Here is a 24,563-nt window from a genome sequence, read left to right as displayed (position 1 = left end):
TGATTAATAGATATCAACTCTGGTAGCACAACTTCCAATCTATCATGAACCACTCTTGACATCACCTTGTTGAAAAAGTTACTTAAACTTATAGGTCTTAAGTGTGAGTAATTTTGAACCAACTCCTTCTTTGGTAGTAGAACAAGATTTGTATGAGTAACTGCCTTAGGAAGAGTATGACCCCGAAAGAAAGCCACCACCACCTTGTATACATCGAAACTAATAATATCCTAACAAGTCTGATAGAAAATTCCAGGAAAACCATCAGGTCCACTAGCACTTGATCCATTAAGGTTGAAAACAGTTTTTTTGACTTCATCAACACTAGGCATTTGACACAATAGATCATTTCTATTTTGAATAATCAAAATAGGAATATGTGATAATCAATTCTCTTCTCCAATTAAATCTTCTTGTGAAGATTGTTGTGTATAAAAGTGCACAGCCTCATCTGCCATTTGGTCATCATCCTCAATCCATGAACCATCTGAATTTTGAATTCTTTTGATCTGCAGTTTCTTCCTTCTTCCCTTCACTAGATTATGGAAGAATCTAGTATTTTTGTCTCCATCTACAAACCAATCCAAGCCTGATTTTTGTCTCCAGTACTCTTCTTCATAATTCAAGTATCTTTTAGTCTCAGCCTGAGCTTTCTGCAGAACCATTCTATTTACTTGGCTTGGATTTTGTTCAAACAACTCTTCCTTTAATCCCACTATTTTCTCCCTTATTATCAGCTGCTTGAAGATATCACCAAACATTTTCCTGCTCCATTTGGATAACACCACTTTCAACTTTTTGATCTTGCATTTGAAGTTTATAAACGGGTCCTCATGCTCCCAAGTGGACCAATTCAGCCTAACTGTATCCAGGAAAGATGCATGTTCTATCCAATATTATAGAAATTTAAAAGGTCTGAAATGATTTTGATGGTTGTCACCATAAGTACACAAAAGTGGAGCATGATCTGATCCAGTTCTTGCAAGATGTTCCACTTCAATATTTCCAAAATTTCCAAGAAGACGAGAATTCACCAACATCCTATCCAGTCTCTCAAAAAGACATGCTTCATCTGCTCTTCCATTCCACCAAGTGAAAGGACTTCCCTTAAACTTTACCTCTTCAAGTTCACAGGAATTTATGCAAAAAGCAAACTCTTCTATATCCTGAGGTTGAATAGGATTACCCTCTATCTTTTCTTCATAATTCAAAACCACATTGAAGTCTCCTCCTATTAACTAGGAACAAGCCAAGGTATTGGAAAGATGATAAATATCCTCCCACAACTTTAGCCTTTCAGAAGCATTACATTTAGCATATACTAAAGTAGTTGTTACACCCCGGAAAATTTCCGTTAGCATGTGCAAAATAGGCTAATAAGGATAAAATATGTGTGTGGCATTTTGAAGGCAAGTAATAAGGTCCCGTAGATTAGTATCGAGGAGTTGAACAACTTTTACGAAGGTTCCATAAGGATCGGAAATGAGACCAAGTCAAGAAAATAAGCTTCAGTGAACTGGGAGTATACGGTCCATTATACGGACCGTAAAAGTGTTTTACGGTCCATTATACGGACCATAGAAGTGTCACAGAAGAGGCTGGCTGAAGGGTGAGTTTTACGGTGTACTATACGGACCGTATAACGGTTTGACGGTCCGTAAAATGAATCGTCAAAGTGTCACAGAATAAGGTTGAAAGAAGGTTGATTTTACGGTGAATTATACGGACCGTATAACGATTATACGGCCCGTCAAATGGATCGTCAAATGGTTACAGAAAGGGGTGATCTCTGGGTCCATTTTACGGCCAGTTATACGGACCGTATAACGAACCGTATAATGACATCGGGACTGAAGTTGAATTTTATAAAATATGATCCAAGTCTCATTTTCTTCATTCCCACATTCTACTACACGATCCTCTCTCTCTCTAGAATATTCTACACTCTCCCAAACCAAGAACACAAGTAGAAATCTATGATCAAATTCATCAATTCACCATAACCTAGTGCAAGAACACATCAAAAGGGATTATTTGAGTCAAGAAATTCCTAGAAAGAGGACCTAGGGTTTTGTTGGAGTGAAGCATTTCAACTCAAGGGTTGTTCAATCACCATCCAAGGTATGTTTCATGACCTTATTAAGTTATTTAAGTGTTAGAAACATAGGAAAAGCTTGAATTGTAGGAAGACATAGAAAAATGGGTGCATAGTGCCACCATTGAGTGATGATGGAATTGAATCATGTAAGTTGAAGTGTTAAGGTTATGAATATGCTAGAAATGATGATTTTACCATGAAATAAGTATTAAAGGTGTGAAAACACGATGATAAGATAGGTAGGAAATTATGGAAAAATTGGAGGAAAATGGTGAAATGTGATGAGTCGATATGAATGATGGTTGTTGGTGGTAATGTTGTGGGTATTATTGTGAATGTTGGGAATTGATATAGACGATGGGAAAAGTAGAATAAACAAAGGAAGTGCTGCCCAATTTTCTTTAGAAAATAGCGACGCGTTCTTATAGCCCACTAACTAACGATAATTCGAATTCCCTTATGAAGGTAACGATGCGATATTGCAGAAGAGCAAGTGAACGGTATTCTAGCTAAGCGACCAAGGTATGTGAGGCTAGTCCCTTTCTTCAAATGGCATGAATCCCATAGCATAAAATCCCCTTCTTTCCATGAGCTAATAGATATGATATGATAATGCTAAAGCGATGATTATGTCCTCATTGTCTACACTCACCTCATGTACTAATTCCTTCGAGGTGAGGCAGAATGTCAGAAATTGCTCCATAAAGAGATCGGGGGATCACGACCTTACGTCACCCCGATAGAGTACAAATGATCATGAGCTCACACATGTATTATGATAAGATAAGTATGTTTTTAAAAGTATATGATGATAAGTATTTTATGTTAAGCATGTCATGATTGCATTTACACCGCGCCTAGTTGGCCGGGCAGACACCGCTTCGGCGGGCGGCTACACGGATACACCATGACCCTCTCGGGCATGGGCAGACACCACTAGTGGGCGGCATGAGATGGTACCCCGGACGCGGGAGGCCTGGACGCGGGCTTATATTATTGGTGATCACACCGTTCCGACATGGACGGGCAGTTTGCATGATATGTATACATGATATGATAAAGAGTATGAGTAAGACAGCATGCATCATCCTTCCTATGATTATGGTTCAGCTTCACATGTTCACTTTGATGTTCATTAGGTTGTTATTGTTTCTCTCTTCATTATTTATGCCTCTTATACTCAGTACAATGTTCGTACTGACGTCCTTTTCTTTGGACGCTGTGTTCATACCCACAGGTAGACAGGGAGATGAGCTAGATCCAGAGCCATAGGGGCAGTCAGCTATTGAGAGCACTCCATTGTTCGGAGGTGCTTGTGATTTCTTTTGTGTATACGTACATATATATATATATATATCCATTTTGGGGCATGACGGAGTCTTGTTCCGTCCATTGTATAGCACGTCAGTAGAGGCTCGTAGATGCGCAGTGTGGGTTAGATAGTTCCACAAGATATTACTATATGTATATACTATCTTGATAGCCGTATGGCAAATGTATGTAAAGCAAGTATGTTTCTTGTAAAGTATGATTTTCACATGTTTCGTCTATAAATTCTGAAAGAAGTATTTAATGAGTAATTGAGTATTAAGAAGAGCGGTGCTCGGTGGTTAGCCCCAGGTACCCGTCGCGGATCCTAGCCGGGTCGTGACAGTAGTAATAAGATGCTGATTCAAATCTTGTATAGCTTCAAAGTAATCTGCTGAGGGGAATCCATCAAAACTTCTAATTCTATATTATCAGCCACAAAGTACTAGATTTTACCATTACAGTTGGCATTAGCTAAGCACATGCCCAACCTTCTCCTATAATGGTTTATTGTCCTGACATATTGAAATGGTTCCATGAGAGCAATCAAAAAGAATTTGTGATGTCTATTTAACATTTGTAACCTATGAAAGGCTTTTTGTGTCTTCACTGACCTAATGTTCCAAATGAATTATTTTAACATCATTTAACATTAGATTTAGCAGCATTCCTCTTTGGTACCACCCAGAGTGGAATTTTCTTGTCAATAGCATTCTTCTTGCCTTTCTTCTGACCCTTATTGTTAGACTTGCTATTAGGAGATATATCAGTCTGTTTAAGAATATTTTCCTTATTCTACTTAATATTCTCCTTCTTGTCTTCTTTATGAAGATCTCTGACATCATCCTCCACTTCCATGACATCAATATTATGAGAGATCAGGTTATGTAGCTCTTTAATTGGGGATGGCTTTCTACAAAGTGTCACCTGTTAGCTCTCAGTATGTGAAATCACCAGTGCCTTGTTACACCTCGGAAAAATTTCAGTTGATGCACAGTGAATAGACTAACGAAGGGCACGATGTATACGATGTTTTGATAAGTAAGAAATAGCATTTTATGATCCTAATCGAGATTTCAAAGACATTTGAGGTAAGGGAAGAAAGTTGTCAAGGAAAGCAAGGGATATGTTGTGTGTCGGGCAAGATTTGTCACGACCCAACCCGATGAGCCATGACTAGTGCCCGAGCTGGACACTCGTATACGAACCTGTTAGATATAGTCAGATTGAAACTAAGGACAGTATGGAAACTTGTAAAAGCAAACTATAGACTCATAACGCTATATATCATAATGAACCTGTCTCTTGAGGAGTCCCAACTAACCAAAACATAACATAATATGCATGCCGACAAGGCTGCCACTATATACAGAAATACCAAAACGAACCATATCGACATAGCTGACCAAAACCCATATACAACCCACACATGTCTACAGACCTCTAAGAGTATCATGGTGGAATATGACAGGACAGGGCCCCGCCGTACCCCTGGATATGCATAAGTCTATATCAAAGCATCTGTACCAAAATGACTTAGGCTCCGGAACAATGGAGCTCTCCAAATAGCTGAGCAGAAGTCCTAGGCTGGAGGATCACCAAACTGAGTGTTTGTACCTGCGGGCATGAAACGCAGCCCCCGAAGAAAGGGGGTCAGTACGAGAAATTTACTGAGTATATAAAGCATGAAATACCATAAAGAAGATCAAGACTGAATAAAAGATAACAGAAGGCAAATATGATAATCAAAGATACCAATGCACCTGTGCCTTACGAGATGAGAATCATGCATATCTATATCATATACCATACCCGGCCCATTATGGGACTCGATGAATGAAGTCATATACATATATATCGTACCCGACCCTCTAGTGAAGGTCTCGGTGAAATAATCATATATATATCGTACCCGGCCCTCTAGTGAAGGTCTCGGTGAAATAATCATATATATACCATACCCGGCCCTCTAGTGAGGGACTCGGTGAACAATGCAATGACACTGTGCACGAATACATACCCGGCCTGGGACTCGGTGAATGATATATTAACAGCATGCACGAGCAGAATATCATGAGCAACCATAGGCAAACTAAATCATCATCTGAGACTCAATAGAATAATTAGAATGAACTAACACTTGAGAATCAATACAACAGTCACGTCAAGTACCACTGAGAACTAGAATTCATTGGAGTCATAATGCAAGGGAGACTCATAAAATTATTTCTGAAGTCCTTGAATAACCTGGAAGGACCCTCGAATGTCACTATGGATTATATGAAAATAGGACTTCAGGAATCATAGACACGTATCAGGACATAATGAGATAGCTTCTGCAAATCAAGAACATTAGCCATTCTAGTATCTCTAAGAATAGAAGCTCCTTTGGAGTTTATATGTTCGTCGTCTGTTTATTTCATATAGACCATGCCAAAAAGAAAGAGGGGATAACTTTATATACCTGACAATCTAGATAATCACCCAACGTCTACTCCTCGAGTCCGTATGTCTACAATCATGACTATAATATCACAATTAGACCATTTACACCACTTACTATCTAATTTGTATACGAACGGAACTTACTGAAATTTGGGCAGCATTTCCTCTATAAACTGGACAATCCCGAAAATCCAATTCAATTGAATCATCAACAACATCAACAAAAATACCAACCATTAATATACATCATAAATCAGCTAATCCCATCCATTTAATTCAACTAAAACAGCCCCCGATCCATAAATCTCAACAAAACAACAAACGAGCTTATAACGCTATTTTCTCCGTTCTAATCCGTTAAAACTCTAAATAAACTTATTAAAAATGAAAAAAGGACCTTAATATTACCTTAAGTATGAAGCAACCACGTCAATAATCTTCTTTTGGATGATTTTTAGCTCAAACTGAAGGCAACGCGACGTACAACGCTTTTCTCTTCATGAGCTTCGGGATTCGGGGCTCGGATTTTGATCAAAATGGCTTTCTTAGCCTAGAAGTTCTCTCCCTCTCTCTCTAATGTTTTGGAAGTTCCTAGATGCAAATTACCAGCCCTCAAATTAATTTTCCATATATATTAATGTTAATGGGCCTCATGGGCCGAAATGCAAATGTTTGGGTTGGGTCTCAACTTGCTGCCCCGCCAACCCAACTTGCATCGTCCATAACTCCTTATCCCGATATCATTTTGACAAGCGGTTTGTTGCGTTGGAAACGAGACTCGATGAAATTCATTTTAGGACTTTGAAACACCTTAAAACTTCTCATATACTAGGCGATATGCCTCCAACAATATGGGCTAAAAATCTGGTTCGAGATTTTACTAAAGTTGTTCTGATTCATTTCGTTTAACTTCTAATCCTCTTCCAACCCTCATGTAACCTCTTATACATATATATACATACTCATATACATCCATAATAATCCATACACGTGTCTCGAAGGGTCCGGAGAATCACAATAACCTTAAACATAGCTAGAGAACTCACAAAGCTTCGACGAAACTCCAATCGCAAAAGTATATTCATATCTTTTGTCCATCTTCTATATCATTAATAATAATCTCAAATACTTTAAAAGGGCACTCACATTACCTCGTATGCGTACTCATGACACGATTTCAAATCCTTTAGGTTGCCATGTCACCTCAGGATACTTAAGGCAACCATATATATATAACGATATTCTTACTAACTCGATTAACTTCCCTTGAGCTTTCTTAACTCATTCATTTTGTCTTAAGTCAAGTATCATGGACTCTTATGGGGTGTAACAACACAAATACTTATAACCTCAAAATAATCTTGTCCTCAGAGCTTATGTCAGTTAACTTACGAATAAACCAACGTACAGAAGTACGGGATGTAACAAGATTTACGAGTACCGAATTAATGATGGCTTAATAATGTTTTGGAGAAGAGCTATAACATCCCTTAGATTGTTAATGAGGTGTTAAACAAGTGTTAAGAAGGTTCCATAAGGATTGGAGATCAAACGAGCCGACGAGAATGAATTCTGAAAAGTTGTGCAACATACGGTCCAACATACTGGCCGTATAAAACATACTGGCCGTATGTGTCACACCCTAGCAATGGTAGGGCATGACGGGCACCCGATTCTCATCAGAGTCGAGCGAACCCTTAGACATTCGCTCTATTAAAACCAGTCATTTCAAAAACTTTTAAGAACATAAAATTTTTCCAAATAGAAATCATTATCTTTATAACGATTATGAAAACTTTCAATCAAATAAGTACTTTAAACCAATTGAAATCATCTAAAATACATACTCTTTTAAAATCCACAAATGACTCAACTGACATCACTTTGTCAACATCTCGACAAACATACCACAGGACACTGTCTGCAGAAGTCTCTAAGAAGTAAACTGAACATTATGAGTCAGGACAGGGCCCTGACATACCCATAATCATACATATCGATACATGACTTAGCACAACTCCAGAATGAGGTGGTACTTGCCAATCCCAGCTGACGTCCAAGCATCCTTGCTATACACTTAACCTGCCAAACAATCTGGGGCTGCGGGCATGAACGCAGCGTCCCCAGGAAAAATGACGTCAGTACGGAAAATGTACTGAGTATGTAAGGTTGTAACAAGTCATAATCATAATTTGACTTAGGAGAGAAGAAATCGCCACCTAACTCAATACCTGCAGCCTTCGCTGGAAGAAACATAAATGCGCACACGAAGTCTCAGAACAATCTTTAAGTAAATTATGAAATCAAACACATTTGCCGCTTCCGACATGTTAACAGAACGGTCCCTTCGGACAGCCGCTTCCGGCTAGTATCACAATAGTCCCTTCGGACGGCCGCTTCCGGCATAATAATGATGGCCCCTTCAGGCAACCGCTTCCGGCTTAATATCAAATCAAACTCAATACACAAATATCAATTTCAATTCATATCATAAGTCACTAATCAAGTCATCACCATCCAGTTATTAGCCTTAGTCTTTCATAAGAAGTTATCAAATTTGTATCTCACTAGACTTAGGAGGACATACTTCCAGGTTTGAGGGTAGAATTGTTATGAAATTCTTACTACTTATATTATATTCAATTTCATCTTATTGCCTTACCTAAAGAATAAATGATCATGTCAATACAAAGGGATGATACTATGGAATGTAAACAGAAACCGTAAATGAAATGAAGCAGTAGAATCTCGCACCCCCTTCGGAGTGGTTTTGAAAATCAAAATTTATATTTCCTTTAGTATAAAACTAATTTCCTCGAAATCATTAGTAAAACCATATACGCAACTCAACTTGGCACCTTATAGGTGTTTCCTTTGGAACAGAATAGGAGTACAATATCAATAAGCCATCACAAGAAACATTTAGACCTTACTCGTCTAAAAATGAAATCATATGGAGTACATATAGAATGAATAGCACGAGAATCATGCCAAAGGAAGAAAGGTTTGCCTTACATACCTTGTCGCTTACGTGATTAGCTTAACTTATGCTTCCAAACACTGGTCCATCCACAATCAAGGTAAAGGAAACCGTGGAAAACTTGAAAAAGGTTCATATACTTCTCTAAGCTCGTAATTAACTTCCGTAAATTCGAGCAGCATTTTCTCTGTAATCTTCGCTTCCCTCTAATTCCAATTAAATTTAACAACACAATCAGCAATCAATAACAATAACAACCATCTCATATAAGCCTCTTTAAATTCAAAGCATCAACTCCCAAAGATATACACCAAAACAACCCGGTATACGCTTTGTATACGATATCTTCATACACTTTATTCTCCCAAATTCAAGAACAACAACTTATCAAAAACATCAACAACAATATCAAAAATTATTTTATATCAATATCCAACTAATCCTGTCCATTTAATCATACCAAAACAGCCCCCAAGTCATTCGATATCCAAAAATTATAACCGAACTTTCAATGTCATTTTCTCTATTCTAACCCGTCAAATCTATCAATGATCAGGGTAAGAACATCATTAAAATCTTAGACATACCTTATATAAGCAGCCACCACGAAAACAACATCCCCCAAGTTCAATTTTTAGGTTAAAACGACGGCAACAACTTGTACTACACTTTACTCTTCACGAGCCTCGGAATTCGAGACCTCGAACATGATCAATTCTCCACTTTCTCTCTCTAACTCTCCTCTCTCTCTATCTAAAATATTCTGGGCCTTTGGTATGAAAAGTTAGGCAGATAAGGCTGAAAATTTCCCTTAAATAGCAAGGGAAGTGGGCCTGACCCGACTTGGAATCGGGTTGGGCCGAGCCCACTGCCCAGCTTGACCTTTCTGCCTTAAAATGTCCATAACGTTTTATCCCTATGTGACATGAAGGACCACGACCTATGGTTGGAAAGGTATTTCAATTATCTACAACGTTCATTTTAGGAGTTTTCCGAAATTCCCAAATAATGATGGGGTTATGGCCTCCCGAAGTCAGATCACCCGAAAACGTAACTTAAAAACATCTTTTTGGAGGGCTTTCACTTTGATTTGGCTCAAGGGTCCTTCTTGAGTTGTGTTTAACTTCACATATATTATCCATATAACTTGTCATATGTCCTTTATAAAATCTCGACATGTGGACCCCACCTCAGCTTAAGATTACGAGGGCTATATATCTTTTAACGTATCATTCCAATCATATTGTACGAATTCCAAATATCATACTCATGCTATCCTCATGCTAATACAGTAGAATTTCATCCTTTATACTTGTAATATTTGCTCCTCCTTGAGCTCACATTAAGCCGTCTGCAGCCTTAGTAACATGAATTTTTTTGGGGCTTAACAGTATGTCTGGCCGTATGTTCTGCCCAGAATAGGACCTTCACTGGACAAAAGATACGGCCAGTATAAAAGATACGGACCGTATGTTGGTCCGTATGTCCGAGTCGGGTCAAATTTTTAAGTTGATATAAGGGACCCCAACCTCATTTGTTTCATTTCATTTTTCACTCCACACCTCAAGAACCCTCTAGAGAACTCTCCACTCCTCACCCACAAGAACTCAAGAGAGATTGGTGATCAACTTCATCAAACCAACAAAATTAAATGTATGAAACTCATTGAAGTTCATCCAAGCCAAAAAATTCCAATGGAAGTGAACTAAGGTTTTGGTGTAAGAGGAGTATTTCCACTCAAGGCTTATTCCTACACTATATAAGGTAAGTTTTATGATCTCTTCATGTTGTTTAAGGTAATGAGAGGTTGAAAGACTTAGATTATGGAAGGAGATAGAAAATGGGTCACAAAGATAGAAATAAAGAGATTGTGAATAGTAGTTTGGAATGAGTCATGAATATTGATATGTTGTGATTGTAAGTATGTTATGAAAGACATTTACAACATGGGATAAGCATTATATGTGAGAGAACGTAGTAGTGAACTATGACTATGATTATAGAGGAATTGAAGTGAAATTGTGAAATGTGGATAATGTAGATGAATGATGATTGTTGTTTATAATATTGTGAATGTTGTTATGTATGTTTGGGAGTTGATATGTAAAATGAGGAAAGTTTTATAAACAAAGGAAATGTTGCCCAATTTTTTCTAGTATTAGTAAGCACGTTCATATAATCGATTAACTAATGTTGATGCGAATTCCTTTGAAGGTAGAGACGTGAGCGTTGAAGGAGAACGATCAAGCGATAGAATAGCTAAGCAAAAAGGTATGTAAGGCTAGTCCCTTCGTTCTAAGGCATGATTCCTATGGCACGAATTCTCCTATATTTCCATGACTTTCCTACACATCGGAAATTATGAGTCTATGATTATAAAGAGCTTTCATAAGATAAAGAAAAGAGATACGATGCGAGTATGATAATGATAACCATGAGTTGATCCTAAAAGTTCTAAATTTCATGATATGACATTCCTACGAAGGTAATGATCCTTATATGATTCCTATGATATTATTTTCCGTACCTCTCCATGACTTTCTTACATTCCGAGAACTATGAGTCAACATTGATAAAGAGCTTCTTATGAGATAAAGATGATAAATATGTCATGAATATGATAATAATGATGATAATTCTAAGCCTAGCTATTCTAAAGCAAGATATGATGTCCATGAAGTTAATGATCCTATTTACGATCCCTTAAGGTTGCTCGTGTATTACACTTACCTTAAAATGTTAGTACCTTCAAGGTGAGATATGATGAATATGATCACTCCATAATGTAATCGGGGGTTCTCAACCTTATGTCACCCCAATATTGTTATAGATTGTCTATAAGCTCTGATGCATGTCTCATGACCAATGTTCCGAAAAATTACGAGTCTATGTTCATAGGGGGTTTCATATGAGATAAAGGTAAGAGATATGCCATAGATACGATAATGGTAATGATGAGCCTAAGTTTAGAGATTATAAAGCCTATCATATGATATTTTTATGAAGTTCATGCTACGAATATGATATGATTTTCGTAGATTGTCTTTAAATTCAAATGCATGCTCTATGAAAAGTTATGATAAGCTTATGGGATGTATGTGATGATAAAAGATTTCCGTAGTGATGGCAATGATGATGATGAGATATACCGAGCCTTGTTATAGCCGGGGACGGAAGACATGTATGTGATATTGTCGAGCCACTACGTGGCCGAATACGGATATTGTCGAGCCACTACGTGGTCGAATACGGATATTGTTGAGCCACTACGTGGCCGAATACGGATAATGTTTAATGTGTATGAGCACTTACGGTACTATGATATGTATATGTATGTGTATTCTGCAACCCTTAAGAAAAGGTAAAGTAAGTATGACAAACATCTCAAAAAGGTATTTGATCTTTTATTTTATGCTGCCCTTCATGTTTACTTATGTTACTACTCATGCCTTACATACTCAGTACAATGTTCGTACTGACGTCCGTTTTTCTTTAGACGCGGTGTTCATGCCCACAGATAGACAGGGAGGTGATCCAGACTCGTAGGAGCTATTAGCTGACTTGAGAGCACTCCATTGTTCCGGAGGTGCCATTGACTTATTCTTTTGTGTATATATATGTTTTGGGCATGACGGGGTCCTGTCCCGTCCATATGTCTAGTACTCTAGTAGAGGCTCGTAGATACGTATGTGTGGGTAGTATGGTCTCACGATTTATCCTCGCATGTATATGTATTATTTTGATAGCTGGAGGGCTTATGTATATAAGGTAAATATGTTTCAAGTGAAAAATGGTTTTCCTATGATTTGACTATAAGATTAATGAATGAACGCTTGATGTGTACGATGGGTAATGGTACGAGCGGTGCTCGGTGGTTAGCCCCGGGTACCAGTCATGGCCCCTAATCGGGTCGTGACAAAAGTGGTATCAGAGCAGTTCAGTCCTAGGAAGTGTCTACGATCCGTGTCTAGTAGAGTCTTGTTTGTGGTGTGTTGCGCGCCACACTAATAAACAGGAGGCTACAGGGCATTTACGAAAAATGACCATCTTTCATCTTAAGAGATCGTGCGATAGAGCTGTGTTATAAGATTATCTCCTCCCTAATAGTGTATTATGATTTCAGAAATGCCGCCAAAGGGAAAAGCTACAGCTGCCCAGAAGGGCAAGACTACGATGAAAATGCGGGTAGAAAGAGAGCCACTAATGAATGTAGAAGGGGGTGAATCACATAATGAGGATACATCTAATACTTCTCCTACCCCACCTATTATAGAAGAACAAGAAGGGGATTCAGCTCCAGCTCCTATGCCTCCAGTTCCTCCATTGGCTACTTCGGGTCAACAAGTGACTGAGGCTATTCATCTATTGACATAGTTAGTTGCCGCCCAGGCGCAGTGGCAGGGTTTAGGTTCAAGTGATACGGTCTTTAGTACTAGAGCCCATGATTTCATGAGTTTGAATCCTCCGAAGTTTTTCGGGTCAAAGCAGAATGAAGACCCGCAAAGTTTTATTGATGAAATGTTGAGAACATTGAAGATTATTAATGCCTCCGAAACCGAATCTGTGGAGTTAGCATCTTATAAACTCCGGGATGTGGCGGTCTTATGGTATAATAATTGGATATCATAAAAAAAAAAAGAATGTGCCTCCTCCGGTTTGGCAAGAATTTGTAGATGCCTTCATCCGCCACTATTTGCCACCCGAGGTCCGCCGAGCTAGAGCGGATAGGTTCTTAAATTTGAAACAAGGAAAAATGAGTGCCCGGGAGTATAGCCTTAAGTTTAATTCATTGGCTAGATATGCTCCAACCATAGTGGCCGACATGGGAGATAGGGTGTACTGGTTTGTGAGTGTCTTAGGGCCACGTTTATTTAAATATTGTTTAACGGCTTCATTGCAAGACGGGATGGATATTTCCCGCATTCAAGCCCATGCCCAGAATTTAGAAGAGCAACAACATCCGCAAAAGGACGAGTGTGATATTGTTAAGGGGCAAAGTAAGAGGGCCAGATCCATAGGTGCAGACAGCGACTATAGAGGAAGATTAAGGCAGTCATATTCTAGACACTCAGGCCAGTCGGTGACTAGTGTACCTCCACGAGTTGCATGCCAGAGGTTCGATTGCTCTTTTCATTCCGGACCGGATCAGAGTTTCAGAGAGTCAGGCTCTCGGTATAGGAGTGATTCAGGCCAGATGAGATCATCTATACCACAATGTACCCAGTACAGTAAACTACATTAGGGACCATGCCGATTGGGTTTGGATGTTTGCTATGTTTGCGGCCAGTCAGGTCATATTATGAGAGAGTGCCTATTTTGAGGCAGTAGGCGTGCGGTTTAGCCCACCGGTTCTGCAGCCGGTTCTTCATCATCCATGCACCCTCCGGGGCAAGACTCCCAGACACTAGTAGGTTAGGGTAGGGGCAGGGGGAGAGCTCTTAGTTCGAGTGGTCCTCAACATCGTACGTATGCATTAGCTGAGCGACAGGATCTAGAGTCACTCCCCGATGCCGTCACAGGTATATCTGCACCTTTGATAATGTGTTAAAGGAGGAATAAATATTTGTGTGATTAAGCAAGTATGAATTGAGACGTTTTATGCTATGTAGCGACGATAATCGGTAAATTATGATATGTGGTATTAGCAATGTTTATACATCCTTGAGGACAGTATTGATCCACCACCTGTAATCTTCATGAGACACCCTTTTTAAAGTACTACCGATGAGACTTAGAAAAAAAATGGGTTGTAAGGATGATGGCACTCAAGTTTTAAGGAAGTAAGGTATGAAGAGTAGAACTTCAAAGATAGTAGTTGCTGAATGACAGAGAAAAGATAGGGTCAGTTAGAAAAAGTACGAGAGTGACGTACGCTACCGAGTAAGTTAGTTATTAATGAAAGCTTCCTTATCATGTAGACTATATTGTCAATATGTTTTATAAAGATGTGAGTGTAAAGAAAATATACGAGCCATGAGTTATAGCACTTTAGAAGTTTACCATTACAGGATTATTGAGCTAGTAGTACAAGGCTGCATAATCAACGAAGGAAATGAGAGATGTCCTAGAGGAATTAATTGTATGGTAGAAAGGGAATGGGAAAGGTATAGGAATATATAAAAATGCATCCTTAATTGATGAGATAAACTTGTAGTTTAAGGGAGACCTGCCTAAAGAAAGAGTGTCCAGGTAATGGAGAAGATAGAGGATATTAATAACCAGACAAATTTGTTTAAGAAAATAGAGTTGGGTACTAAATACTACTATGGTGATGAATGGAAATACGAATGACAGGAAGGGGGTAGTGAAGAGGCCAACAAGGAAGTAGTGAAGAAGGATTGAATAAGGAGATACTTGAAGGATATAATGAACTAAGACGGGAGGATAAGTGGAATAGCAGCCACAAGTTAATTGAAATGAGGATAAACTATTTAAAAGCATACGAAAGTTTGACGACAGTGACCCTCAGTATCACATTGTTGAGATGCAAGAAAAATTCTTTTTGAAAGGGTTATAAGAATTATTAAGAGATTTCCTAAGAATAGACGCAAGGTGATTTAGAGAGCTCAGTTAACTTATCTCCAGAATTGAAATTGGTTAATTCGGACTCTCATATGTTTATGTATTACAAGTGCACTGATAATTTCCCATAGTTGTGCAGAGTAATGATATTACAAGACAATTATCATACTAGAAGTTCTTACTACCCTCCCAAATAGCCCCAGGTTGTTAGTTAAGAACTAGAAATGTAAGCTTGATAAAGTAACAAAAGAAGATATGTAGTTAGGTACCCATACTTATTTCAGCCCCCAGAAGAGATCCACGATGAAACATCGGGATTATGAGGTATGTATGTTTTCTTTTTATGTATATGGGTCGTGTGCAGCCAACTTATATTGCTATTGTGTTATGGCCCTGTGAGGAAATGCTATTGTGGGCTGTTGTGGCAGGATGGTAGTGCCACATTACGGGGGAAACTCTAGCGAAATTTTCATAGAATTCCCGAGCGCTTATCATTCGAGGACGAATGTTCTAAAAGGGGGGAAGAATGTTACACCTCGGAAAAATTTCCGATGATGCACAGTGAATAGACTAACGAACAGAACGACATATAAGATGTTTTGATAAGTAAGAAATAGCATTTGATGATCCAAATCGAGATTTCAAAGACATTTGAGGTAAGGGAAGAAAGTTGTCAAGGAAAGCAAGAGATATGTTGTGTGTCGGGCAAGATTTTTGAGTACCGAATTAATGATGGCTTAATAATGTTTTAGAGAAGAGCTATAACATCCCTTAGATTGTTAATGAGGTGTTAAACAATTGTTAAGAAGGTTCCATAAGGATTGGAGATCAAACGAGCCGACGAAAATGAATTCCGAAAAGTTGGGCAACATACGGTCCAACATACTGGTCGTATGTCTGGCCGTATGTTGTGCACAAAATGGGACCTTCACTGAACCAAACATACGGCCAGTATAAAATATACGGACCGTATGTTGGTTCGTATGTCCGAGTCGGGTCAAATTTTTAAGTTGATATAAGGGACCCCAACCTCATTTGTTTCATTTCATTTTGCACTCCACACCTCAAGAACCCTCTAGAGAACTCTCCACTCTTCACCCACAAGAACACAAGAGAGATTGGTGATCAACTTCATCAAACCAACAAAATTAAATGTATGAAACTCATTGAAGTTCATCCAAGCCAAGAAATTCCAATGGAAGTGAACTAGGGTTTTGGTGTAAGAGGAGTATTTCCACTCAAGGCTTATTCCTAAACTATATAAGGTAAGTTTTATGATCTCTTCATGTTGTTTAAGGTAATGAGAGGTTGAAATACTTAGATTATGGAAGGAGATAGAAAAAGGGTCACAAAGATAGAAATAAAGAGATTATGAATAGTAGTTTGGAATGAGTCATGAATATTGATATGTTATGATTGTAAGTATGTTATGAATGACATTTAGAACATGGGATAAGCATTATATATGAGAGAACGTAGTAGTGGACTATGACAATAATTATGGAGGAATTGAAGTGAAATTGTGAAATGTGGATAATGTAGATGAATGATGATTGTTGTTTATAATATTGTGAATGTTGTTATGGATGTTTGGGAGTTGATATGTAAAATGAGGAAATTTGTATAAACAAAGGAAATGCTGCCCAATTTTCTCTAGCATTAGTAAGCACGTTCATATAATCGATTAACTAAGGTTGATGCGAATTCCCTTGAAGGTAGAGACGTGAGCGTTGAAGGAGAACGATCAAGCAATAGAATAGCTAAGAAAAAAGGTATGTAAGGATAGTCTCTTCTTTCTAAGGCATGACTCCTATGGCACGAATTCTCCTACATTTCCATGACTTTCCTACACAACGAATATTATGAGTCAATGATTATAAAGAGCTTTCATAAGATAAAGAAAAGAGATACGATGCGAGTATTATAATGATAACCATGAGTTGATCCTAAAAGTTCTAAAGTTCATGATATGACATTCCTACGAAGCTAATGATCCTTATATGATTCCTATGATATTATTTTCCCTACCTCTCCATGACTTTCTTACATTCCGAGAACTATGAGTCAACATTTATAAAGAGCTTCTTATGAGATAAAGATGAGAAATATGTCATGAATATGATAATAATGATGATAAGTATAAGCCTAGAGATTCTAAAGCAAGATATGATGTCCATGAAGTTAATGATCCTATTTACGATCCCTTGAGGTTTCTCGTTGTATTACACTTACCTTAATATGTTAATTCCTTCAAGGTGAGATATGATGAATATGATCACTCCATAATGTAATCGGGGGTTCTCGACCTTATGTCATCCCGATATTGTTATAGATTGTCTATAAGCTCTGATGCATGTCCCATGACCAATGTTCCGAAAAATTACGAGTCTATGTTCATAGGGGGTTTCATATGAGATAAAGGTAAGAGATATGCCATAGATATGATAATGGTAATGATGAGCCTAATTTTAAAGATTATAAAGCCTATCATACGATATTTTTATGAAGTTCATGCTACGAATATGATATGATTTTCATAGTTTGTCTTTAAATTCAAATGCATGCTCTATGAAAAATTATGATAAGCTTATGGGATGTATGTGATGATAAATGATTTCCATAGTGATGGCAATGATGATGATGAGATATACTGAGCCTTGTTATAGCCGGGTACGAAAGACATGTATGTGATATTGTTGAGCCACTACGTGGCCGAATACGGATAATGTTTAATGTTTATAAGCACTTACAGTACTATGATATGTATATGTATGTGTATTCTGCAACCCTTAAGAAAAGGTAAAGTAAGTATGACAAACATCTCAGAAAGGTACTTGATCTTTTATTTTATGTTGCCCTTCACGTTTACCTATGTTACTACTCGTGCCTTACATACTCAGTACAATTTTCGTACTGACGTCCGATTTTCTTTGGACGCTGTGTTCTTACCCACAGGTAGACAGAGAGGTGATCCAGACTCGTAGGAGCTATTAGCGGACTTGAGAGCACTCTATTGTTCCGGAGGTGCCATTGACTTATTCTTTTGTGTATATATATGTTTTGGGCATGACGGGGACTTGTCCCGTCCATATGTGTAGTACTCTAGTAGAGGCTCGTAGATACGTATGTGTGGGTAGCATGGTCTCACGGTTTCTCCTCGCATGTATATGTATTATCTTGATAGCCGGGGGGCTTATGTATATAAGGTAAATATGTTTCAAGTGAAAAATGGTTTTCCTATGATTTGAGTATAACATTAATGAATGAACGCTTGGTGTGTACGATGGGTAATGGTACGAGCGGTGCTCGGTGGTTAGCCCCGGGTACCCATCCTGGCCCCCCGTCGGGTCTTGACATTGAGGAAGGATGATCTGGTGGATCAGCATCTTGCTCCACATCCATCTGCTCCTCCATCTTGTCACTTGTGGAAACTACAACAGTTGCCTCTATTAATTGCACATTTTACAACACTTTTCCTTCTATTTGCAAAGGATTATGAATTATCACTGAGGGAGAGCCCTCTGTAGCCTCTATTACTCCATCTAATCCTCTATTATCGACAGCCACATGTTCATCATGATCAGGATGAAAATCTTGTTTTTGAACCTCATCTATGTCTGGAACCTTTACTTGCCTCAAACTTGTTACCTTTTCTGTTGTGTTGGTGCCACCAGGATTTCCTTCAGATGTTTCTTCCACACTGTCCTCTTTCCTTGGGTCTCCATCAGTATTTCCTTGCTCTCCATCTTCCTGTTGCCTTTCTCCTATATTCATTTCCTTTTCCTCCACTTTATCAGCCCATGAACTATGAATTTCTTCCTCTTGATCTGTCACCTTTTGAGTAGTTGTTTGTTACATTATTCCTTGCTCATTATTAATGCCTGGCATAACTTCCTGTATTCTTTGCTGACCTTGTGTGGAACATTGAATAATGTCATCCAAATTTGTTTGTTCCATGTCTGCATTATTCAGCCTAGTCTCCAACTGATTACTTTGACCATCCTTGTTGCCATTTCTCCCCCTCAGTTTTGGATGTACTTGTACTTGGTATCTCACCTTCTTCCACAGTATTTAAAACATCAAATTTGTTTTGCACCACCACTTATACTTCTGAATCAGCATTATTCTTTGTTCCTCTTGATTTCCTGTATTCTTCACCCCTTTATCTGAGCTTATAACTTCTGTTGTTTTCTTCAATTCAGTATGAAGGATTCTACACTCGTCTCTAGAGTGGCCTAGAATGTAACACCCCGTATAGTTAAAGTTCTAGTGGAAAAATTGAAGGGTTGAACGTTTTGCGAAAATGGTTGATAGGCCTACTTCGGGCAGCCATAACTCCTTGATTAGTTGGGAATTTGGGAAAGTACCCTTAATGAAAGTTGTAGTATGTAGAAATACCTTTCTAACAATAGAATGACCAGGCCAATCATAGATCGGAGCAAGGAGATATGATCGTCTCAATATGGCTAATAGTAAGGCACTTAAAATTCTATAGAATCGGCTAAGTTTTCAATACGACTGCATTCCGGTCAAATTTATTGAATATCTGTTGGGAATTTGAGGAAACTTAAAACATGAAAGTTGTAGCCCATTGAAATATCTTTCCAACGGTATATTGTGGATCCCAAACAGAGCTCTGTACAAGCAGTTATGTCCAGTTTACCGAACACTTCACAGAACCGACACACGTCGCTTTTCAGGACGCGTGAGGGCGCGTGCGATGGCCCCGCGTCGCGGGCCGATCGCACAACTCTAAGTATCTAGTTTTAGAATGTCGCGCGATGCACGTGCGTTGCGGACCCATCGCATAACAGGTCGGGTTTCGGGTCAAAAATCGGGATTTCGCGTTTTAAGTTATATTTAAGCTTGGGGTTTATTTCCGTAACACCCCTAGTCACAAAAAATCACCCTAAAGTCAGAGGGAACAAGTTCCAAGCCTCAAAAACCCTACAAGGTAAGTTATTATCATGATTCTAGGTTGAATTCAAGTTCCTAATCTCTTTCTCACTTGAGTAAACCCTTCTAATCAATAGAGGTGTGAGTGGAACATTATTGTTGGGCGTGGAAACCCTAGACCTCGTATTCAAGAGGATTGAATGTCAAAAAGGTAATTCTTCTACACTCTAATCATTCATAATAGTGAATTGATGAGTTCTTGGGAGAATAGTAAATGGGTTTAGTAAAGAGAATTACACGAACTATAGTAGGGTTTTGGATTGTTGACTTGAGATTGTTATAATGATATGGGTGATGGAGAATGATGTTAATTACACCTAATTGAGATTGTAGAATCACCTAGAAGTAATAGAATGGGAATTGGGTGAAGAAACACCATTAATGGAGATTGTGGAGCTTTATGCCCACTAAGTGTTTGATAAAATGCTTAGATGACCAAACCATGAATCTTATTGCTAATATAGAATCCCTTTGACTTGTATTGATATAGATCAAAGTTGAAAGGGTTGACGAACATTTTATTACGCTCAAAGGCTGGAATTAAGGTATGTGAGGCTAACTATCTACGTTAGGGAATATTCATGATTCTCCCTACGCCTCATTCTTCATACTTGTCAGCAATTTGACTTAGAATATAGTTTAGCCCTAGTTTCATGATATGATATAGAACTGTTATCTTCTAGGGTTGCAGTTACAGAATTCGTTCATGGTTGTCACTTTGAACATCATGAACTCAGCTCATAATCTTTATAGACTTATGCATTGTTATCACATGAGTCTCAATCAGTGTATAACCCGTTATTTGCATGAGTCCCATAATCAGAAACAATTATCATGCTATCAACTATAGCCAGTCTCAGTCTTATAAATTGTTAATGTTGAACACCTGTATCTGTATTTTTGGGCCTTAGGACACAGTTTATGCATACGTATTTCTTGGGCCTGAGGCCACAGTTTTTGTGCACATTATTTAGGCCCTAGGCCACAATTATATTTACAGTTTTACAGGTGATGATCCTTCATCCAGAACAGGGAGTACTTTAGCTTCTTGCTTTCCTGTTTAGTTCAGTTTCAATTTCAGTTCCAGTATTTTATTGCTTTAGTTTCTTTACATACTAGTACAATTCAAATGTACTGATGTACCTTTTTATTGCTTGGGGGCCTACATCTCACGATGCAGGTAATGACATACAGGTTGACGATCCAGCTACTTAGGAGTGTTCGTATCAGCTACTGTGGTGAGCCCCAGTTTCCTTCGGGGTGATATCAGTCATGCAGTTCTCACAGCTTTCTAGACAATTACCTTTTTGTATTCATTAGAGGCTTCATAGACACAGTTCAGACAGTCAGATATTTGTTATGTTAGCCTTGTAGACAGTTATACTCAGTCGTTCAGTTGTTTGGTTTAGCCATGTTGGCTACTTTCAGATATGTTCAGATTGTCTAAGTATTTCTGCATTATGATATTTCAGTCAGACGTTTAGTTAATCAGCTTGTGTTAGTTTTATTTTATAAATTAGTTATGTTTTGGAATCACATGTTGATTCAGCCAGCCAGTTGGTTCGCTCGGTCACATGCAGTCAGGCACCGGGTGCCGTGTTACGTCCAGGTGTTACGTCCAGGCCCAGGTTCGGGGCGTGACATTGAATCTTACATTCAGTACAATATTTTGGTAAGAAATCATATTGAATTTTGACTTTCATCTTCTTGATATCCTTGGTATCCTCATCCTCTATTTCCAACATCAAAAAGTTAGGTAACTCAGCAAGAAGATCTACTTGGACCTTGACTCTAGCACAACTAGGTCCAGTTTTGTTTATGGTTGCCATGTCCAACTACAAAGGCCTTCCAACAGTAGAAGCCATAGTAAACAAAGATTCTTTGACAAAGATAGTAGGTAACAAGTTTGGAAAAGACATCCACGCCATTGCCTGAAATGTTTCTTCATCCACTTTGAACTTAGAATCACAGATAAGGGGCCTCATCTGATAAGTAAAACCATTTTTAGATTTCAAATAATATGCACCTTTGGACGTAAGATTGATAAAATCTTCCATCTGTGAGCATCTGATCAAAACATGTCTTGGCCTAAATAAACCAACCTTACAGTCTTCTTTTACACCACATTATGATGGTATAATGTTGCGTAGTTCTTCCAAATCAGGCCATCCATGAGAAAACTTTCCTATCACTGCATGTTGAAGGTCTTCCAATATCTCCATTCGTTTGATTTTAGCCTCGGTCCATTTCACTATTGGAATACCATCAATATACGTTAGATTCTTCCTAGGTATAGGCTCACATTGCTGCTTTATTGTTGTACAGACTTCCTCTCTAACCGTTAAGGTGTTAGCAAAGATTTTTGAAGAAGTAGGGTTTGTAGAAGGGTTTATATTAGGGTTTGAAGAATTAGGGTTTGGTTGAGATTAAGATGAAGGGGGTAGGTAGGATTGAGGTAGAGGTGGAAATATGATTGAGGAGGTTAGAGGGAAATGCTGGTCAGCCGCCGACGACGACAGCTGACCAGTGGCTGGAGTGGCCATGATACGGCTAGGTTAGGGTTTGTAGTATTAGGGTTTGCATGAAATATTAGGAGAGAGAAGAGATACTTAGTAGAATTTTATCTTCAACCTGAACATACACAATCTCGAAGGCAACATTCATATATATATATACATAAGCCCTCATGGCTACAAAAATGATATAAAAAATATATGCGGATATATCCATAAGACATCAACTACCCACGCATCCGTATCTACGAGCCTCCACTAGGGTACTGAGACATAAGGACGGGAAAGGACCCCCTCGTGCCCAAATATATACACAAAATAATATCTCAAAAATGGCACCACTAGAATAGTGGAGTACTCCTGTAAATTTGTTGAGTAGCTCTTAGGAATCTGGGTCACCTCCCTGTCTACCTGTGGGAATGAACACAGCGTCCAAAAGAAAAGGACGCCAGTACGAAAAATGTACTGAGTATATAAGGCATGAATAACACTAGCATAATAAAGAAATAACGAAACATGAGGCGTAGATATAACTTGTACGTCAATTGCCTCTTGGGTGAATACTATCCCTGCTTAACTTTTAAAAGAAAACACATGTTATACATATCAAATATACCATCATCGTTAACCCGCGTCCGGGTAATCATCACACGCCGCCCACTAGTGGTGTCATGTTCGGCCATCTAGGCACGGTGTAATTGTATACAGCCTGCCTTAGCGGTGTCATGTCCGACCATCTAGGCACGATGTAATCTTATCATTATATACTTGTCATAAAGCATGCATTAGAAACCAATTAAATACTACAACTCTATCGGGGTGACATAAGGTCGAGAACCCCCGATTCCATTATGGAGTAGTCATAATCATCATGTCTCACCTTGGAGAAACTAGCGTTATAAGGTGAGTCTAGCAACAATGAACAACATCAAGGAATCATATAAGGATCATTAGTTTCATAGGAACATCATATCATATGCTTTGGAATCTCTAGACTTACACTCATCATCATTATTGTCATATTCACAACGCATCTGTTATCTTTATTTCATGGGAATCTCTTAATAATCATAGACTCATAGTTTCCGGAACGTAAGAGAGTCATGGGAAGATAAGGAAGGTCATATTGTAGGAATCATGCCTTAGAAAGAAGGGACTAGCCTTACATACCTTTGCATCTCTTCCACTTTATCAATTAAACGCTTTCCTCCAATGTTCCCGATTCTACATTCAAGAAAATTCGTACTAGAATTAGATAATCGATAACGTACTTAAACTTAAGCTAAAGCTAACGAAAATTGGGCAGCACCTCCTTTGTTTTTACAACTTTCTCCATATCATATAATAACTCCCAAACGTCAACAACACACCCACAATATCATAATCGATAAACTTCGTCAAATTAGTCATTATTCAATTCTCAAAATTTCCTCTCAAGGTCATCCATAACCATAGCCATAATACAATACCACATTCATCCTCATATAATGCTTCTCCAATATTCTTAATATAATTTGTAACAAGATTATACTCACAACATCTCAAGAATTATGATTCATGTCAAACTACTATCCAAGAATGCCATTCTTTCATAATTGAGCTCCATATTCTACCTTCTTCCATAATCTAAGTATTTCAACCCTTCAATATTCTTAATACCATGAAATAATCATAAAACTCACCTTTGATTGTGTAGGAGTGGGTTTTGGATGGAGTTTCCTCACTTGGAGAAAAACCATAA

General features: G+C 38.4%; 1 protein-coding gene across 1 annotated transcript; it reads right to left on the bottom strand.

Moving 5' to 3' along the window:
- Positions 1-386: 386 nt before the first annotated feature.
- LOC132601498 (uncharacterized) lies at positions 387-18,767 on the bottom strand. The gene is made up of 3 exons (XM_060314583.1): positions 18,681-18,767; positions 950-1,238; positions 387-862 (listed from the first exon to the last, which is right to left on the bottom strand). The coding sequence occupies exons 1-3, from the start codon at positions 18,765-18,767 to the stop codon at positions 387-389; spliced, it is 852 nt and encodes a 283-aa protein (XP_060170566.1).
- Positions 18,768-24,563: the final 5,796 nt, after the last annotated feature.

Source organism: Lycium barbarum, chromosome 7 (genome assembly GCF_019175385.1).
Source record: "Lycium barbarum isolate Lr01 chromosome 7, ASM1917538v2, whole genome shotgun sequence".
Lineage (NCBI taxonomy): Eukaryota > Viridiplantae > Streptophyta > Magnoliopsida > Solanales > Solanaceae > Lycium > Lycium barbarum.
This window is presented reverse-complemented; position numbering and strand designations above follow the sequence as displayed.